We start from the raw sequence: 22,059 nt of genomic DNA, 5'->3' as shown, positions 1-22,059 counted from the left end.
ACTGTAAATCTATATTAAATTATGGGATCTCCTTCAATGCTTTCAGAATCTTTACTTTTTAAAGTGATTTTGTTTCTATATTTTTTAGATATATTTCTATATTAACATATTTTAATGACAGCATATTTATACGTTTTTCACGTTTTTGCAAATAGACTTAAAAAAAGGCATTGGTGAAATCATTAATGAAACAGTCCGTTTTTATTAAAGGGAGAAGTATTCACAGTTATATTAGATTAGTCCTAGATATGTTTGATTATAACTTTTTAATTCCTCAGACAAGCTTACTTTTATTCCTAGATTTCTTCAAGGCGTTTGATACCCTCGAACACCCTTTTCTGTTTAAGTCTTTAGAAATTTTTGGTTTTGGTCCTTTGTTATGTAGAGTAATCTCCATGTTTTATAATGATATTTTTAGTAGTGTTTCACTTAATTTAAGTTCATCACCTAGAATTCATATCAAACGAGGAATCCGTCAAGGATGCCCCATTTCACCATTACTTTTTAATTTAGCAGTTTATAATGTCTCTATTCATAAAATCCTTTGAGGACAATCTAGGCATAGACATTCTTGGTAGGACCTTTACTATAAGCCAATTTGCAGATGACACTCTTTTATTTCTTAAAAATAAAGAGGTGCTTCCATTAATAAAATTTCTATCTTTTCAAAGGCATCAGGTCTGACCCTAAACCTTAAAAAATTTGAATTAATGGCTATTCATAATTGTGATTTAGAAGATATAGAAGGCATTCCAGTGAAAATGGAGGGTAAGTAGGGGTTATGATCACCAAAAATGTTGATAATAGGGAATATTTAAATTTTGACTCTAAAATAGAAAGTATGAAAAAGTCTTTAAATCACTGGTTATCTCGAGACCTATCTATGCTATATGTAGAATCCTCGCGACTAAAACTGAGGGAATATCCAAACGTATCTATTTATCTCATGTTTACTCCCCCGAAAGTTAAATCTGTGAACTCAATTTTATTTAAATTTATATGGAAAAATAAAACACATTATTTACGTCAATGCCATATGGTTAAAGAGTATGAACATGGAGGCTTGAGAGCCATTGATCATTGAACAAAGCCACACTCAATATGGTACCATATTCCTAATAATTTTGTTAATTTTTTTTTCTTATATTGGTGGCCTTGATTTTGCGTTGAGATGTGATCTTGATCCCTGTAAAATACCTTTGAAATTATCTAATTTTCATAAAACAAGTACTGCTTTTTTGGAAAATTATATTTACCCATAATTTTTCCCCTCACAACTCCACTCTTTGGAATAATAGGACTGTAGTTATTTATAGGAAATCTCTGTTTAAAAGTGATTGGTATAGTAGAGACATTATATTAATCCATGATTTATTAGATGATAATGGGTATTTCATGTCTCATAATGATTTCATTAATAAATATAAAGTTAAAATTACAATAAAAGGTTATGATAAGGTATGCAATGCAATACCCACAGGATTGCTAAGAATAATCCAAAGCAGTTTCACAAATCCTTTATCCAGACCTATAGTTTCTCTTCCTTCTTTAAAAATATGTGATGTAGATCTCTTAGACAATAAGTGTAATAACAAAATGATCTACAAAGAACTCAAACGTATTATCGTTGGTGATTTTCATTGTTATTTTCTGGGAGATATTGAAATGTCAGTAAGGGATAAGGCTTTTACTTGTTATATGGCATACCCAGTTGCTCCAAAGGTCAAGGAGACATATTACAAAATTATGTTTAAGATCTGTAGTTGGTGACTTTTTACAGAAACGATTTCATTTCGATGTGGATCCTTGTGTCTTTTGCTCTTCTTTTCCTGAAACGCTTCATTTATTCTTTTATTGTGATGTTACTTCAAAATGTTGGTTTGAGGCTAGCTGGATGTCAGTAGAAAATGGAGACAATACCTCCTATAACCCAAAAAGATGTCCTCTTCTTTAAGTGTGATTTAAATTCACCCTTCTCTGATATTGTACATTTTGTTTTATTTATGGGTAAATACCATATCCATACTTGTAAATGGAAAAAATGTAAGCCCTCATCTAATATATTTCTATGTGAGTTTGTGCAAATGTTTCAGAGCTTCAAATGTTTCAAGAAACATAACCGAAAGTTTGAAACCTTATGTTTTTCTTTGTCGAAATATCTATTAATTTAGTATTTTTTAAATGTTTATTTATTTATTTTTTATTTATTGATTTATTCCTTTGTAAATTCAAACTCTGTGTTTGTCCCAATGGAAGTGTCTTACGTTGTTGGTTGTTCTTGTTTTGTATATATTGCAATAAAGAAATAAAAATTGTGGGATATAGACCTAATAATCTATAGGCCTATGGGTTTTTTGTATTTGTATTTTTTATTTATTGTTCCTCCACAATGCACCGAGTTAATGAACCGTGACAGCTCACTCCAAAATATACGTATATGCAAACACTGAAGATTATTCCGCGCAGTTTATTCAGGCATCTTCTCCTTTGACCTCCAGTAAAACAGAACTGCCTCTTTCTACCTGTTGGCGTTACGCCTTTTTGAACTAACCTTGAAGGTTCCCCCTGGAGGAGGGGCTCTGAGTCTGCTGTAAGCTGTGGAGAGGCGGTATTTGACGCGTGATGTCACGGTCACGTCATCATCAGCTGCTGTAATCAGCCTACGAGTGTGGTGATTCCCAGTGTACAAGGGTTTATCTTTGAACGTCTCACATCCACGTACCTGTGAGCATATTTACATCTTTGCACATCCCAACCAGACGTTCGGGTAAAAACAGCACTAGTCCAATCGGAATCATGTCTGTAGCGGGACTGAAAAAACAATTCCACAAAGCCACTCAGGTAAGAAGCAATGGCAATTCATCATTCTCTTGACCATTACACGCGTGAAAACGGGTTTGCTGCAGTGCTACAGCAGACCGAGCAGCTTGTGCCCTGAATCGTAATGCGGATCTTTACGCTGAACAGTGTGTGCCTCTTTGAACGGACCGTAATATGATGCATTATAAACAAATACATGCACGAACATTGTTACTAGCAGGCTAGTCACTGTCGTCTAAAATCAATGGATTCAGACGAATGTATGTCCGATGCCTTTTTCGTGCTGTTTTTATCAGTTGTTATTAACACCGGTTAAATGAAACCGCGTGAACATGAATATTTAAGATGCGTACATGAGAGTTGTTACATAATAGCTTATATCCTTAAATTGACCTCGATGCCCTCTAAAGCAGTCCTGATGCTGTGACAATCAAAATCCATGATCTAAAGCCACCAGATAGCCTTTAGGATCCAATACTGTACGGCATTTTAATTTTGAATATTTTTGAATATTTATTATTATTTTTAAAATATGGTTTAGTTCCATTTTAATATCTTAAAATAATTCATATTTTGTACATCTTTATATATATATATATAATATATAAATATATATATAATATATATATATATATATATATATATATATATATATATATATATATATATATATATATATAATATATATATAGTCTATTGAACCTATTGGCTATTGGACATTTTATGTATATAAATGAAGGCATAGGAGCATAAAATAGAAATAAATAATTGGTTACCAATATCCTGGTGCCATTGGACTAGACCGAGCCCGATTCACTCGTGGGTTCTACTGTTCTGTCCGTCTAGTGGCCTTGCCTGAAGCTTCACCTTGCATTAATCAAAGTTTCATTGAATGCCGACAGTTTGTGCAGCAAAGATTTTGGAGGCAGTATCAACTGTGGAACAGTTACAGCGGCATCTATTGGAACCACTGCTCTCAAATGCTAAAGGCACGACCACAGCATCCCTTAACGTTTCTCAAACCTGGTCCTGCTAATGTGAATAGTGTTGTTTGATTAAAACAAATGCACCAGCCGGCTCTCTGCATTTTTGTTTTAAAGGGAATATGAAATTCTGTGAGTTGTGGAGCTGGGTTTGCATCTCACTGCCTGACATTAAACAACATAATCTGTCTCATTCTGACCAATCGTCAGGCTCTGACATCATCAGAGCACGCTGCACAGTGGAGAGGGTGGCATGACTCAGAGCTGCTCTGTAGAACAGATGGTTCCTCAAACACACGGCTCCATCTCGCAGCTTGCTGTGTACTTTATACACGGTCCTCTTGCAGTCGTGACAAAGTATAGTGCCTGCTCTGTGAAATAATTTTTTCCCCTCCCTTATTTACCTCCTTTCAGTTATGTAGAGGCAGGTTTATCCTGTTTTACCTCCATTATTTATTGTTGGAAATTAGCTTATAGTGAATATTTATAAGCACTACACACAGAGCTCCTTGTTGTCATGAATGATATTTACACAAAAGAGAAGTGAGATTTCATGGAAATTGTCTAAACATGGCTGCGTACGTATATCGTTATACAGAAGCACAGAATGTTTAAGAATAAACATTGCATGAGCTTGTAATACAAGTTCTCATTAACTGAGGGGTTCATTAGGAACTTGTGTATATAAAGGTAAATTGCCATTCATCTACTGTGCTTATATTTAAATTTTATCACATGTAATGTAATGCAAAAGATCACAGATTATCTGCCTCCTGTTTGCCATTGGGTATATTTGAGGATGGTTGAATGATTTGTGAGTTGAGATCGTCACATATCAATAATTTCTATGCTATTCTGGTCTCATACTACTTAGGAGTATAAAAGCACAACCCCTTTCTTTAGCTTCTCTCTCGTACTTTCTTTGATGTAAGGCTCTGCTTATGCACCACCGTGTCTGTCTCAATCGTGGCTGATGTTTTATTCTGCTTTCTCTATTACAAACTCTGGACTTTGCTTACTGCAGTGTATTTCCTGTTTTCCTTATTTAAAACAGGTGAGCTGTTTAGTTTCTACCTACAGGATTTCTTGGCATCCCATTGGACGTCTCTGACATAAATGCTGTCTCAAATTGTTGGAAGCAGATTATACAAAAATATCCTTGTATCATAAAATAGTACTTTCAGGATAGAACCTCTTTATAATGTTATACAGGCGATCTTGTAGTTCGAACTAAATGAGTACATCGTCGTTGAAAAAAAGCATTACTGGACAGACAAATTAAAGAGTACAGTGCAAGTTAATAATACAGTGTCTAGGTAGGTGATTAATCAATGTTCAGGTCAAAATGTTGTTCATTAATTTCAACTCTGAGAAAAATTCTACTTTCGACCAACAATCAGTGAGAGCAACAGTACACCTGAACAGAACAAAGGTGTCTCTTGACACGTTTTAAAACACAAACGGCAAAAAGCAACAAAATCGTCTAAGAGATTTATATAGCACATGTTCACATAGGAAAACAACTAGCTGTGTTGTCTGACACACAAACACTTTCGGTCTGCATTGCTGCCTATTCACATGTGAATTCAGCAGTAGCTGAATATTCTCAATGTACCTTCCAAAAAGCCTTTTGTTTCAGTTGTTTATATCCACTTTCATCCAGCGTTTGTCCTCTGCATCTTAAGTGTCTTGATACTGTCAGTTTCACAGATGATTGGCATCGCAGGTTCAGTCAACAGAACTGCGTAATAAAACGTTTCTCAGGTCAGTCGGAACGTTCATTATAAGCACTGTGCGTAGGCAACACTACTAAACTCTGTGACTTGGAATGCTTGCAAACACCCCCAACTTATTCTTATATTAGAATAGGCTCCCACATTTTGTTTTTAGTACTTGTGGGGTTGGTGGAAAGTGCAAATGGTACGTCATATACAGGTTGAGTGACATCCTCAAAACCATGAACAAACCATGCAAGCTAAAAGAAGATCAAGTATAAAACCACATGTTCACTTGAAATGAGGACAAACAAAACAGTTTGTGCTGACCATCATGTGCTTTTTGCTGTGTATTTTTGGCTGCCAATAGCATGAAACCATTAAAATTCTAGAGATATTTAGAAACCGTTTATTAAAAGTCATGACGTGTTTAATTCTGAATGTTGTTGGGCTTTTTTGCTGTTTGATTTTAAAGCTACAGTGTTTACAGTGTAAACATGTTTACATCCTGGTACAAATTGTTGTTTTGGTCTATACAGCTAATTTTGCCCTTCATGACAACTGAGGGGGGGTTAATTTTTTTATAACTCATGCGTTTACATTATATAAAGCCTTAAAGTTCTGCCTAATTAAGGGCGTGGTCACTTTGAGTGCCAGGTGGATAGCCATTTATCTGCTGTCTGTTAGTCATTGCATCACCTCAGCTCCACCCACGTCCCGCCTCTTTGCCCATTTTCTATTATCCCGGTGTGACGCGCGGTGACGCCCTGCCAAGATGGCAACGGCCAGCTTGACCCTACTTTACACTTCAAAACTGCTCTTCAGAATCCTTTGGGTGACGTCATGGACACTACGTCCATATTTTTTTAAAGTCTATGATCTATACGTGGGTTGTGCATCGGCACGGCTCCTCAGCGCGGATGAATCGAATGTTTTGAGGAGTATGTGTGGCTCTTATTCATTCACTGCACCGGTGTGGATACTGTGGTTCAGAATCACAGATTCTACATTTAACATGTCTGCCACTTTTGTTCTGACCAACTGAGGAAAATAAAACATTACAATAAATCGCACTACCAACAGTGATTGAATCTAATGATCGCTTGGCTCATATCACATAAAACTGTGCATATTATTATTAATTATTATAATTTGTTCTCAAATTGTTAATGTTAACAACATCAGCGTTGCGTTACTGTGTATCTAGTAGAGGTCGACCGATTAATCGTTTTTGCAGATTAATCGGCACCGATTAGTTGATTGCTGGAACAATCGGTTATCGGCAAAAATCCACACCGAAAGTTTTTCCGTGATGCGTCCGCTGCTGGAGCGGCTGAGAAGGATGCACTGTCATTACACAGTACAAGAGCCCTGAGAAGGATCTGCTGGCAGTATATAGCACGAAAAACTCACTGACGCCTTGTGTTTACATTCACACAGGAGTCTGCTCGCTGCACGGAAAGCACACTGCACAGAGAGCGCTAACACATCAGATGCGCGTTTAAAACACGACAGTGAAACGGTTTGAATACTGAACACTACAGTACTTGTTGCCAAATCATTATAAAGTAATTCATTTCTTGACAAGATGCTGCATTAACAGGAAAAGAACAGCAGTGTGTATGTTTGTCGACGAGGCTGAGAGGACGCAAAAAAATTAGCAGGTACCTCAAGCAGTTAAAACAATGTGATAAATGAGTTATGTGAGAAAGCAAACTGTATCGTCATGCTGCCGACAGAAACATAAAGCAGAAACGCATTTGTTTTTATTAGATAATCTCCTTCTAAAAAAGCAGACTGTTTGGATTTGTATGAAATGGTAACACTACAATAAATTTCCATTTGTAACATTAACTACGGTTAATAAATGCTATGGAAGTATTGTTCATTGTTAGTATGTTAATTTCAACATTAAATTGAGTTTGAATTTATTTATTTTTTTATCTGGTAACCTTGGTTAATGCACTATGAACTAACATGAATGATCAAGGTACAATATTGCTCTTATTAAATGCTGTAAAAATGTATGCATAATGCATATATAGTTAATTTAAGCTAACACATCCTTGTGGCATAGGGACTTGCATAGTGTTACCTATGATATGTACATGCATGTTTCTAGGTTATAGATAAATAAACAAATTTAACCTGTAATATTTTAATGTTTAAATTATTTTCTGAAGAATTTGTTCTGTTAGAACTTCTTATTTTAATATTCATATTTATGTTTTTAATTTTCATGAGCACATTTTCATGAATCAGTACTGTTTTGTATTTCTTGTTATAAAGTTCAGCACTGTTTTACTTGTTTGTCACTGTTTTTTTTTTATTATCCAGTATCCATTTTAAAAACTATCGGTCGATTAATCGATTATCAGCAAGTGCGGTCCAACCTAGTTATCGGTATCGGTAAAATCCACTATCGGTCGACCTCTAGTATCTAGTGTGTATTAGTGTAAGCTCTAAATATTATCCAATTTTAATGTTATTTTTAATGTGATGATTTGTAAAACTAAAAGTTTAAAGGTGTAGACCATTGTGTGGCAAACAAGCACTTTTATTTAAAAAAGACATGAAATTACCACAATAACCAGTAGATGGTGGCATAGGAGCACTTACTGACTTATTAGCCATTTTTCACTCCCTAATATATGGACAAAAGTAGGAAGTCACAAAGTCTAATGCAAAATAAAACGTTTTTTCAAATTGTGACTAAATTACCCAGAATCCAAGTAAAGAGCGCTCCTTTAATAGTCACTGAAGCTGTCGGTCAGTTCAGTGTGATGCTATAAAAGAACAATGGTAACCTATATTTAATAAGAGAAGAATATTAAAATTTTCCCTATAATTTTTTGCACATTACTGTTGTTAATAAAAGTTAATTTTGTCTGTATATCATTCATAAACCTTTGACTAGTTTATTCACATGCTGAAAGTTTTGGACCCCAGGTATGTGCTACTAAGCCGCAAATATTTTACAAAAACAACTATTTCTTTGTCATCAGCATATTGATTTTAAGTAGGAGGGAAAAAATCGGTTTAAATCGTTTTTGTTTTTTTAGGCCATATCACCCAGTCCTAACTCAAATTACAACACATTATTACTATAGCTTACCATTGTGAATCGGGGTAAGGTAAGGAGATGGTTTTGAACACTGGCTGCCTGGTTATGTACTTGCTCAGATTTTGGATAATTTTTAAACAAAAAAAGTTACGGACTGCAGCTTTAAGGACATTTTGCTAACTTTTTTATGATTAACATTTTGGAACTGTGTTGGATTTACATTGATGGTCAATGTAAAATGTAAAGCAAAATAACTATCTAGACTGAATTATTAGATTTGTATTTGAGTTAGCATAGAAGAACATACACCAGATAGGCACACTATGATTTCAAAATGAAAAATGTGTTAAAATAAAATAAAAAAATAATCAAAAAAATGTATATAGTGTACTTTGAGTACCAAATGCAGTGCACTTTAATAGCACTACAATATGTGTACATTTTTAGACCGATTTCTATTTATTACACTCTGGACACATTAAAGCCATGTCACTTCAAGCACCCTGATATGCTTACAGTATTTGTTTTGACAATAACTGGTATGTGTGGCAAATATCTGAATTGGATTCTTTAAGGAATGCTCAGTTGTTAAAGGGGCACTATGTAAAAAAAAATTCAGTAAAATATCCAAAAACCACTAGGCCAGTGTTATATATTTTGTTCAGTTGAGTTCTTACAATATCCCAAATGTTTCCAACTATTTGTAAATTGTGAGAAAATTGCTATTTTAACCAAGGAACCGGGACGTGTGAGGGAGTCGCCTGTCAATTGCGTCATATCTGTGTTACCCTCGGTTTCCGGTTTTATTTTGCAGAAACGCTTTACTCTTACTGCAGTGTGCAACAAGTGTCATAGCAGCCACCGAGCGAACGCACCGAGTCATGTCATAACATTTCAACACACTCAAATATATCTGATATGATAAACAGAGCTGTTACCTCAAACTCATGACCGGAAATGCAGAAGTGGCGCCCCGGTGACTGTCATAATAAAAGTCCCGCCGGCCACTATGCCATAATAAAAGTCCCGCTGCATGCGAGGCGTGTGTTGCGTTCATCTTATTAACAATCGCTCCAGCGGTTCCTCAGCTCCACAACACTCGGTCCTGCTCTGCTTCATACTACACTAACGTTAATAATCACATACATGAACATGATTTCTGTCCGAGTCCTATCCCGATTCTTTTCCACCGACTGTGAGGTGAAGACCACATGTCCCAAGATTCTGCGCTCAAATGTGCCGTCATCAAACTACGCCTTTGTTTTGAATAAGTGACCTCTGGTGGACGGAAAAGTTACATAGTGTAGCTTTAAAGGTAAAAACTGTTTTGTCTAGTATAGGAGAAGAATGTTTAAGGCCTTGTGGGTTAAGTAAATGGATAGGACATATGAAATACACTAACTTGTGTTGCAAATGAGCACATTACTAATCTCTAATTTTATCTTTGATATCTTGGTAGATTTTAGTCATCTTAAACTCCCTATTAATGGTAAACAATTGCTCTCCAAAAATGGCACATTAACATGCACCATCTCATCATCAGAGATTGTACTCACACAGTTCAAGACTTTGAATAAGTCAACACTTCCTTATTTGATTTTTAAGCCGTTTCCTTGGGTGAGATAATTTTTATCTGATACCGTATATAATGTACTATACAAACTATAACTTTTCTATTAGCCTTGCTTATCTCTATTCGATTCTACTCTGCTTTACTCTATTCTATTCTATTCTACTGTATTCTCCCAATCATCACTTCGTTGTAGTCTGAATATACTACATGCCAGGGCAAGGGCTCATCCTGCTATTACATAAGAGCTGTGTGAGGATTAAAAATTACATCACTATCACAGTAACATTACTGTTTTTTCCACAGAATCAAAATGACTCTGGATTGACAGGAACACATGTCCTTGGTATTTTATTAATATTAGGGTTGAAGCAATCATGTGCTCATCTTTCTCTTTGAATGTATATGAATGTCCCCATATGATCACTGTGTCACCCTGTATTCAGTGCTTCTGTTTCCTTCAGCATTATTATGTCATGCATGCACTCCAGCAAGGGCTCCCATGTCCCCAGACACTTGCTTACAGGCTGTCCCCTGGATTTAGCTGACCCTTTTGTACTCTTGAGTAGGGGAGTGCAGGGCACAACCTAACGCAGGGTTAGTTGTAACAAGTTTAAAACTTTCCACACATGCTAGGATGACGACACTTGGTGTATTTACTAGTTGCCATAACATTATTTAGAGAAAAAATTGCGCCAAAATTAATATTACTGAACATTTAACCATAGCAAAAGTGAATTTCTTACTTAAGTTTATTTTTCATCTGTTTTTTGTGTTTATTTAAAATGAGACAAATCTGATATTATTTTAATATTAAATCTATTATTTAACAGTTGAGATCGTCCTTTAATGCTGATCTAACGAGCAGAAGACACGAGCCGTGGTTTAAATCCCAGTTGCTCTAGAACAGGGGTGTCCAATCCTGATCCTGGAGGGCCACTCTCCTGCATCACCAACCCCAACTTTAGCTCCAACCCCAATTAAACACCTGAACCAGCTAATCAAGGTCTTACTAAGGATATTAGAAACATCGAGGCAGGTGTGTAATGTTGGAGTTTTTGACAACCCTGTTCTAGAATGTCCCTTTATATGTCTGTTTAAATTCCCATTAATGCTCATGTTTTGTTTATTTCTCCAGCCATTTGACATTGTACTGTTGCTTTTTTTGTCGTTCGTCTTAACATGTTTCGTGACATGTTTTACTTTTGCAAAGTTTTTTTTTAGATGCTATGGGCTAAGATGGCTAATGTTATTAATTAAAATGTTATTTTTATTATTTAGCATTAAGAGCATACAAGAATATCTGTTCTTATTCAGTGCAAACAGACACATGCCTCCTCTAGCCATCTTTATGCATGAGCTTTCTCAGCTGCCCTTAATTACACACACAATAATAATAATAGAAGGGAGATACAGCCTCCCTGGAACTGTCCGTCCTGCCAAACGGATGTACGTCCCTCTACCATGCAGACAATCATGAATCAAGGGAGGACATCCTCCCATAACCTCCTTCATTTGTCCATCTATCTGTTCTATTTATGTAATGTTAATCTTTGGTGGTTGTAATCCAGGAGGCACAGACTCAGGGGAATATTTTAAGACCGCCTGACGGGAGGGTGGGGGTGGAAATTTCTCTTCTCCATGTGCTGCTGTCACATTGGGCTTCATGTGACTGCCATATACCTAGTCAGTAGCACAACACTTCCTTTCCAGGTAACAAGGTTGATCTGAAACCTTTGGCAAGCCCTGATTTAAGCATTTATATATATATATATATATATATATATATATAATTAATTAGTGGTGGGCATAGATTAATTTTTTTTAATTTCACTGTAATCTTGGAATTAATCTAGATTAAAATGGCTCATTTGAATTCTGCCGAAGGCATTCAGAATATGTGTGATCGTTTGTCTTTTTGTAGTTTGAATAATAAATAACCTCTGTCCCTTTAAGACCTGACGCACACATGGATCCCAAACACTGTTCCTGTGAGTTGGGTACGACTGTGTTTACGTTAAAACTCATCAAGATGGGCATTGAGACATTTTTGAGTGTATTTGACCATTAATAAGCTGGAAAAAGGAGCTAATTTTTGCCCTTGTATGTCAGAGGCAGCTTTATTACGGTATGTGTGTGTGCGCTTCAGATGCGAGCGCGAAATCTGCGGGAATTAGTAGAATTAACGTTATGTGCAACCCCACGCGAAATTCAGACCGGTCACACCAATAGATCTTTTTCACATTTCCGGTTTTCTCAGAGCGGAAGTCGTCATAGTTGAGTTAAATATTATAGCTGTGAATGAGAGAATACATTAAATATTTTTTTTGTGTGCCCATTTGCTCACATAGCAATAGAAAATCGCCACAGTAGTGATTTCACAACTTTCAAAAAGAGGGAAAAAATTGAGTGACATTGATAACGGCAGAGAAAAGAGAGAAATATGTTAATTTTTACCATCACTCCCATAGACGCTATTACTAAACACCCTCACAGCAGCGGTAACTTTTTTATTGTCATTTGATGCAAAAGTAATAAAATACAGAGTATTAGTGTTATAAATGTACCTATATATATTTTTTTTAATTTACGATATTGATGACCGTTAAAACGCGTCATCACAGTCTGTGAAAAGGGTCTAACACGCTAAATCCAGCAGAACACGCATTCGCCGTGTTCAGAGGGTTAACTGGACTGAATGAGAGGATGCGGTTGCGTGTCAACTCGCGGCTGGTATCGATACTGTAGAAAATGAGTGTCGTATCGTTTCAGTAGGCATACACACAGGTTCGAAGACTTGTTCTCTCACCCCTACAGTGCAATTCGGCTAGCTATATATCCGCGCTAGAATATCAAGGTGAAAGTCATCATAGCTTGCGTAGTATAGACCCAGCTCCCAACCCAACTTTGAGAATAGATTAACGGCAATATTTTTTTTTTATCGCCCGATAAGAGAGATAAGAGAGATAAGAGTGCACGTTAACGCCGATAACGGCCCACCACTAATATATATTAGATATAATATACATTTATATACACACATTCATATATTTAAGAAATATTTGCATGTATATACTGTATATATTTATTTAAATCATTATATGTATATTTTACATTATACATTATAACACATTTTTCTTAAATATATACATGAATGTGTATGTATTTTTATATATATATATATATATATATAAAATATACACAGTACACACACATATATTATGTAAACACAAACCTTTATTTTGGATGTGATTTAATCGTTTGACAGCACTAATAATTATATATAAAATAGTAGCCATAATAGTCTGGCGAGTAAACTAAAACAAATCTCTAGCCAATGGTGATTCTATTGCCAAGGTGTGAGTAGAGGGTTGAATGGCATCTTTTTACTAAGTACTATAAATGAAAGCCAGTATCGAGATACTAATACTGTTACTAATGTCTCTATTAAAGATTTTTTTTCTCAATTTTATATAAACACAGTACAGTAAAGTATAATTAAAAAGCTATATTTTTTGCCATTTGAATAGGCTTTAAAAAAACATTAATTTGTTAACTCAAGACAATCGTCATATAAACTCGAAATTATATGTTAATTAATAATACAAAAGTTATTCAGTCAAGAGCAGTGAGTGATTCTCTTTTCCTTTTGTTCTTTGATTAACATTTAAAGGGACAGTTCACCCAAAAATTAAAATCTTGTCGTCATTTACTCACCCTCAAGTGGTTCAAAACCTGTATGAGTTTCTTTCTCATGTTGAACACTGAATCAGATATTTTGAAGAATGTGGGTAACCAGACAGTTGACGGTAGCAATTGGCTTTATGCACAGCTGCACTACTTCCTGAACTTCAGCCAGCTCCTGCCATTATTGGACAAACTGATTAATCCAGGTGTGCCTGATTATTGTTGCTGTGACTACAGAGGTCAGGCACACCTGGATTAATCAGTTTGTCCAATAATGGCAGACAGGAAACAAAGGAGCTGGCTGAAGTTCAGGAAGTAGTGCAGCTGTGTATAAAGCCAATTGACTTAGTATTTTTTTTAATTGTGAACTATCCCTTTAATGACAGACTGCAGCAAATATATGAGACTGCTGTCTTTAAGCCCTGACCATGCACATGACCCCGATCTGACATGCATCCGATTTTCTCACAACTCTTTTACGTTCATTTAAGAGACTACTTATGAGAATACGCAACAAAAACTGTCTTTTTTGACAATGTTGTGTGTTTTTGTCCATTCAAGCTTGAAATAGAACTCCATGTGTCACTGGCACACTGTCTGAAGCAGCTTTTTGTGTGTCTGGTGTGTGCCGGACAGCGCTGCTTTACAGACGCCAGTGCGCCAGTACCAAATTGAGTTCTCTTTTGCGTCTTATCACCTTTTGAATAATGTAAATGCACTTGAATGAATGATAGCTTGATCATTTAATGTAACACAGGCAAAGGACGACAGGAAAAAAAAAAAACAGATGCTGTTAATTGCATAAAATATTTTTGACTTGAAAAAAATTGCAAAATTCATGTGTTAACTTTTAAAGCCCTAATAAAAAATATTAGTTGGTTTTATTTTGGTTTACAAAATTGGCATTTTTCTGGATAACAAAAATTGGGAAACCTGTATTTACCTTGCCATGATGCATCTGGAATAAGGTGTCCATTGTTGTGAATCCTCATTCCTTCTTTTTGGTGGTTCACATTTTTCTAATTGGACTGACCTCTATTAGGTGAATATTTAAATTAAATTTAAAAAATATGAAACACTTGGATATCAGACAACTCTGTGCTAACAGGTTTTAGAATCCAGACAAAACAGGTGTCTTCTGACATAATCTGGTAAAGAGACTGGATCCAACATTTTTAACTTCCCTGTCATGTCAGAAGGATCTAACCACATTTAATAAATACCATGTCAAATTTGAGCATACTCTGTTGTTCATATAGCCAGAATGTCTCATAATGACAAATGCTGTTTAAATCTATTTAAATAAATTGTTTAAAATGAAATGCTCCTTTTTAAGGACTTTTCAGTGAATCAAAGTGTCTTTTGTTCTTTAAATTTTTAAAAAACAACCTTTTTTTACCCCAGATGCATCAAGGATCTGGCTGATTATTACTAGCCATTTGGAGGAGGATTACTCTTTATCTGCTGTGTCTGTCACTTCTGGTGCAGAATCATGGCCCTTTTTGTTTTGATTTGACTTCTTATTACACTTATATAGCTAAATTCTGAATTTTCAAGACAATTGCTGCATCCCAATTCACTTGCTTATACTATACAATGCCCTAAAAGTATGTACTGTAGCAGAAGAGTAGGCAAGCTTTGGGACATACTACTTTGTCGTAATTGCGTCTTTAATGGACAGCTATGTCGCTCACCTCGCCGTTTAAACTGAATGTGGAGGATTTTAACTGTGATAAGACGATTGACAAGGCAGTTTAATTTAATTTCCTACCGTATCAGAGATGAATGTAGTTGCATGTTGATCTGCCAGTTGTGTTTTTTTTTCAAGCGAGACTCTCCTCATGTGTTTGCAATTTGTATAATGATGCATTTAAAAGTTAATGGCCAAATGTATCATTACAAAAGTTCACAATGCTGTTGCGGGTTAAATAAAATGTGGATAATATTGATTAATTATCAACCTGACGAAAAGATATTTATTCACTCAAACCCCCTTCTCTAAACCTCTCTACTTAACCACCTGCCATTTTTGTTGTTTTTTTTGTTTTTACACTTTTTATTCGTGTTTGTAGTTTTAATCGAATCCTCGTCCAACACGCGATGGCAATATCAGCCATTAGATTGTCCGGATCTGCACTTCGGATTCTAACCGAAAAAAGTAGACCATCCGGGTATCTTTGGAACACTCATTTCAACATGCTACAATTTATGACGCACTAATTCTAATTTTAAATACTAATTTAGGATGGATGGTATGCGAATTGGGACGCAGCAAGTGTAATGTTTGTCCACTTATATTATCAGAGCTGTATGGAGCCCATGGGGATCAGTAGAATATTGTGGAAAATGATATCAAATGTTGGAAAATACAAGATAAAATACATAGCTGGACAATGGAACAAATTGTGTGGTTTGCTGTTAATGTCTTAAATGTAAAATCATCATCATCATCATCATGATCGTAACCCTAACTGATAAGATGGGTACATGGATAAATGCCATGTTTAGTTTTTCAGTTCCTCCTGGGGGCTCTGAAGAACAAAGTCAAGAAATTGTTGATTTAATGTAAATTTACATCTGAATAATAAAAATGTTTTAGAATCAATAGGTCTGTGAAAGTGAAAATCAGTTGTATATTTGTACTGTATTGCTTCAAAAACTGAATTAATAAATTTTCAGGTTTATACAGCATTTGTGCAGACTTTTTATTTTGTCTTCCAAAATTAAACTCTTCATTTACAATCTTGAGCATGCATTACCACTTTATTGAAGGTTTTTAATTGTAATTAAATAATCTGTAAATTAAGTGTTTCTCTGCAGAACTTTGTGTTTTTATTGAACGTTTACTCATGCATGTATTGCACACTCACACAGAGCACACTGAATTATAAATTGTTCATATAATTAAATTTTTTTTATTTTTAACTTTTTTTTATTATTATTTTTTTTTTTTTCATCTGTTCTACCTTCACTGTAAACATTAGAAATGCTTTGGCAATACATTGCAACATTGTCATGCGCATTTGAATTGAATTGACTGAGAACCTGTCTGTGAGATCAGTCTGTGGTACTTTAGCTGCAGAACAGATTGAAAAGGAGTCGTCAGTATAGCTAGTTAGTCAGTATAGGCCATGAGTGTAGCTAAATTACAACATATTCAAGTTAGGAGAACTTGTTATTTATGAGATTAGCAAATATTCCTTAAGCCCTTTGAGTATTTTGTATATACAGTAACTGTCATATAATCCATTACAGTTATGTCATATGTTTATAGGAAATGTAGCGAATTATTACAAACTTGTTTCATTCTGAAATTTGGCCTAATTTTAATAAGGAACCACATTTTAAAGGGTTAGTTCACCCAAAAATGAAAATTCTGTCATTAATTACTTACCCTCATGTCGTTCGACACCCGTAAGACCTCCGTTCATCTTCGGAACACAAATGAAGATATTTTAGTTGAAATCTGATGGCTCTGAAAGGCCTCCATTGGCACGATGGCACTTTACACTCTCAAGACCCTTAAAAGCTACTGAAGACGTCGTTACAAAGTCCATCTCACTACAGTGGTTCTAAAATAACTTTATACATCGGCGAGAATAGTTTTTGTGCGCAAAAAACCCCTAAATAACGACTTAGATAGTGATGACGATTTCAAAACAAGGCATCATGAAGCTTCGAAGCGTTATGAATCAGTGAGTCGAGTCAGCGGTTTGAATCGCCAAATTTCAGCAGTTTGGCGGTTTGACACGCGATCCGAATCATGATTCGACTCACTGATTCATAACGCTTCGAAGCTTCATGATGCCGTGTTTTGAAATCGTCATCACTATACAAGTCGTTATTTAGGGTTTTTTTGCGCACAAAAACTATTCTCGCCAATTCATTGTCGAACGACATGAGTGTAAGTAATTAATGACAGAATTTTAATTTTTGGGTGAACTAACCCTTTAAGAATTTTCCTAACAAGACTATAAAGCAAATAGCAACACCCCCCCCCCACCCCCCCCCCCCCCCCCCTCTCCCTCTTCCGTTTTGTTTAACTGCTGGACATTATTTTTATCAAGCTCCAAAAAACAAAACAAAAATCAATGGCTTAAATTCAATTCAGTTCACATTTTTGTATAGCACTTTTCACAATATTGTTTCAAAGCAGCTTTGCAGAAAATGTTTCTGCATTACAATTTAGAGTACTCAGTTATTAGATATGACTGTGTCCAAAATGTCCATATGTCAGAAATGTTCAGTTGTAAAATAATAAAAATCATGAAGTTAGCAAACGTGTTCATTTTAGGCAGAAACAATGAGCTCTTAAATGAATTATTACAAGTTGTGATCATAATGATAATGTATAGAACATTTGGCAGTTGTGTTTGTTGATTTTAGAGTTGGCCTCATCTGAAGTCCTGGCAGGGGTTGGCGTTTCTTCACAGTTGTTGGCTCATCTGAAGTCTTCGTAAGAGGCTGGATCCAATCTGGAGCTGGCGTGATCTCTAGTTACCTCGGGATAGGAATCTTGAGGTAGAAACAGAAAATCAAATGTAAAATACTTGGTGTAGCTGCTGTTCATAACATTTCAAGCAATAGATAGTCATATATACTTTTGATCTGATGCCTTTTTGTAAAAGCTTAGCTAAAGAGATTTGTCTTTAATCTAGTTTTAAACTGCGGGAGTGTGTCTGAGTGCTGAACATTATCAGGAAGGCTATTCCAGAGCATCTTCCCCATATTACCCTGAAATGTCAAAGCACCACCTAAGATAATCTGTAGCATAGTTCTATCGTTGAAATTTATGATTTTAATTCATATATTTAATTCTTAATTCATGTATTCGCCGCTTTAAAGTGACGTAGTAATCTCCGAGTCAAAGCCTTTCTTTGCAGATAAGATTAAGTGACTGTCTCAAGGGTCAATGATAGTATGTCCTCTTACCAGAGGCTTCCTCTTGGCTGAGAAATCAACTGCAAACTCTATGATCTACATTTCCCTGTGAAGAAAGTTGGGATATTATTCCCCGGTTTCACAGATGAGGCTTAAACCTAGTCCCAGACTAAAATGCATGTTTGAGCTGTTTTAACTGAAAGCAACTTGCACTAACATAATAGCCCTACAATGCGACGCCAGGCATGATGCAGTCATCCTTTTCACATCCAGCTCCACGTTGTTTAAATAGCAAATGCACTCGCGCTCATCTGTTCACCAATGGGTGTGCTGGTCTGAAGATGAGGTGTGTTCAGGCGATTGTTGGCGGATTGCTATTTTGAGAGAACTGAAATAGACTTCGCCATTGACCAAAAAAAACCTAGTCTGAAGACAATAGCACAGTATTTTTAATTTTCTTTTGTTATTTAAAGGGCACGTTAGTAATATGCGCCTATAGGCAGCTGCACAGTGCACGTACACTCTTCTTATTACACACACAGGGGCACGCAGCAGCACACAAACATTTTTAAATATTAAAGATAAAAGGATTCCTCTCTGGAGAAGCGTTCAATCTTTCTGCTCACCAGAGATGGGCATAAATACATGGAAATGTATTCAAAATACAAATACAAAATACTGTGTGGAAAAATGTATTTAAATACAAATACAGTATTTTGAAAATACATGTGAAATTGGTGATTCAGTGCAGGTTTCCCTATTAGGCTGAAATCTATCTGGGCCTATTCATATGTTTTGTTCTAATGTCACAAGTCACAATTTTCAAGTTTACTGGGTTTAACTTGATTATTTGGTTAGTGTTTAAGAAGTGTTCTAAAAAACTTTCACATGTGTCCTCAAAATGACCCACAACCTAATCAGTTTATATTTGAAGAAATCCATTTATTCACAAACTTCTCACTAGACGAGTGTTTGACAAATTATTCAGCAAACTACTTCCCCTCATCGCTGCTTTTTGATTGTTTGGAGAACAATTACTCAGTCACCCTCTGTCGTTTCACTGAATTATACAGCAGAGAGCATGTCAAGCATAAAAGCCTCGTTGGGTTTAGGAGCTTTACTGAGCCATGCGAATTGCGAAAGTATAAACAAGGCTTCAACTGAACACAGTATTGATACAAATACTTTCGCTAAAATAATGTTTTTCATAATGTATAAGTCAATACTTGTTCAAAACAATCACTTTAGCAAAATTTGAACTATTTTCTGCTTATTTTGATGAATATAACCATTTTTGATCAATAAATATGCTGTCATTAAAAATGTTAATATAGATTCCATAATCATTTAATATAGATTTACAGTAGTAACAAAATTATATTTTATTATATGATATGATTATCAAATTTTTAATAAGACTGTTTCATTATAAATATGGTGATTATCTCTAAGGTGGACATCCAATTTAATATATGATACTTACAATCTGAATCTAACCATGTCATGTCAACAAATGGAAAAGTCAGCCAGCTGTTTATTATCATGTTAAATATGGTGCCTTTTACCCAAAATGCCATACTTTTACATATTCTTTTGTTATTGAAAAACTGGTGCTTTAATTACCTCGAACAAAACTGACAAACATTAACAAGACCTTTGTTTAAAAATATATTCAATAATTTTTGCAATTCTTATTTGCTACTTAAATCTACAACATTTTTAAAAACATCAAATATTAGATCAAATGAGCGCAGAATCAACTTTGCACTGCTGCCTGTAATCGCGTCAAAGATCAGACAAATTTCCACGTGCATCTTGAAAAGCGGATGTTTTGGAAAGTGCTGAGGCAAGTTTTTGTGCTATCTAGAGTTTAGTGGAAAATAAAATCAAAGGAGCCTTTTACCCCGTGGAGCCTTTAGCCCTGTTGTACCCTATTGTAAATTCTTTTAATATCTAGATCAGAGTGCAAATATGCACTGTATCTTATTTAATAATCAATGTTTATGGTCATTTCAAGACCTCAAAGTGTCCTATAACCTCCCTTTCGAGCACTAGGAAATAAAATGGTTCTCGTAGCCTTATACAAAGCTAAGCTAATATAGACTGGATGTGCCAAAAACCGGTTAACCTACGGTAGATGGAGCCTATATTCACATGTGCTATAACCTAATGTTCACCTAAGAACATTCTGGAATACTTTTTTTTTTTTAATGCTGAATCATTTGTGTAACGGAGATTTTATATAAGCCACCCTAGTCGTTGTTTTATGAATAATGATCATGGTTTAAATCTTACATTACTCTAGTGCAGGATACTTTTTGGAAATGTGGAATGAGTTGAATTACTCAGCAAACTAAATTAGGTTCATAGAACCCAAAGGAAATTGATTTAGTAGACCATTCAAAAGTGGGATCAACAAAGCCGAAAATAGTTAGGGCATGATTAGTTTTAATTTAACTTAATAGTTTTTGATTATAATTCCAATTAAGGTCCATATTCTGGTTAAGCTTTTATTCTGTAAAAGATGTTTACATGCTTCATAGAGTGTACAGCTATTGGTTTATTTCTGTATCATCTTTTATTTTAAAGTGAACTTCAGTGCTTAATCAATCTGCCTTATTTTGTTTGTAATTTGTTACGAGTTATTTGACTGTAGTTAAAGTGAAGTATTAATTTTACTGAATTGTAGGAAATTCCTTTAAGGTGTTTTGATAGCACCATAGTTGCACAATATTCACTATATTTCAATTGTTATTAGTTTTGTTATACTTTTATTCATGTAATTTCTATGTGAGATGATATGCACAGCTGTAGGCCAGTAATTGTTACTCTTTCCACATTTAATCCTTTTCAGCACCTTACATCATGAACACCTCAAAACCTGTCTCAAAGTCCCATAGTTTATGTTCCATACGTATGTCCTTTTACTGAATTTGTTCCACTGTTTCCACTGTTCTTCACATTTATCTTTCCTCTGACTACTTGTCATGAACTGATAATAATATAATTAATATTCCAAGTTTAGAGCAGGGGTGTCCAAACTCTGTCCTATTGGGCCACTGTCCTGCAGAGTTTAGCTCCAACTTGCTCAACACACCTCCCTGGAAATTTCTGAAATGCTTAGACCTTAAAGTACTATTCCTTCAGTACATTTATTGCAATAATATTTCATTGATATTGGAGATATTCTTTATTGGAGCCTTTATACTAAATCGACTAATTTGAGTTCTTATAAAACCGGTTCAATCACCAGGAAACTTGGTGGCCTTTTTTTTTTTTCAAGTTTCAGTCCCATGGGGTGTATTAGTAGACTAGGTAAACCCAGCCTGATCTGACAGC

General features: G+C 35.3%; 1 protein-coding gene across 2 annotated transcripts in view; it reads left to right on the top strand.

Annotated features, from left to right (window-relative positions):
• Positions 1-2,619: 2,619 nt before the first annotated feature.
• The window catches only part of sh3gl2a (SH3 domain containing GRB2 like 2a, endophilin A1), a 35,136-nt gene continuing 15,696 nt past the window's right edge, over positions 2,620-22,059 (top strand). Inside the window, exon 1 of one of the 2 annotated variants that reach the window (XM_079812149.1) lies at positions 2,620-2,841. In XM_079812149.1, the coding sequence (XP_079668275.1) occupies positions 2,797-2,841 (45 nt within the window). In that variant the 5' untranslated portion in view covers positions 2,620-2,796. The remainder of the gene's footprint in view (positions 2,842-22,059) is intronic. The other variant, XM_079812150.1, reaches the window with a different exon arrangement.

The sequence above is a fragment of the Gobio gobio genome, assembly GCF_949357685.1.
Source record: "Gobio gobio genome assembly, chromosome: 3".
NCBI lineage: Eukaryota > Metazoa > Chordata > Actinopteri > Cypriniformes > Gobionidae > Gobio > Gobio gobio.
This window is presented reverse-complemented; position numbering and strand designations above follow the sequence as displayed.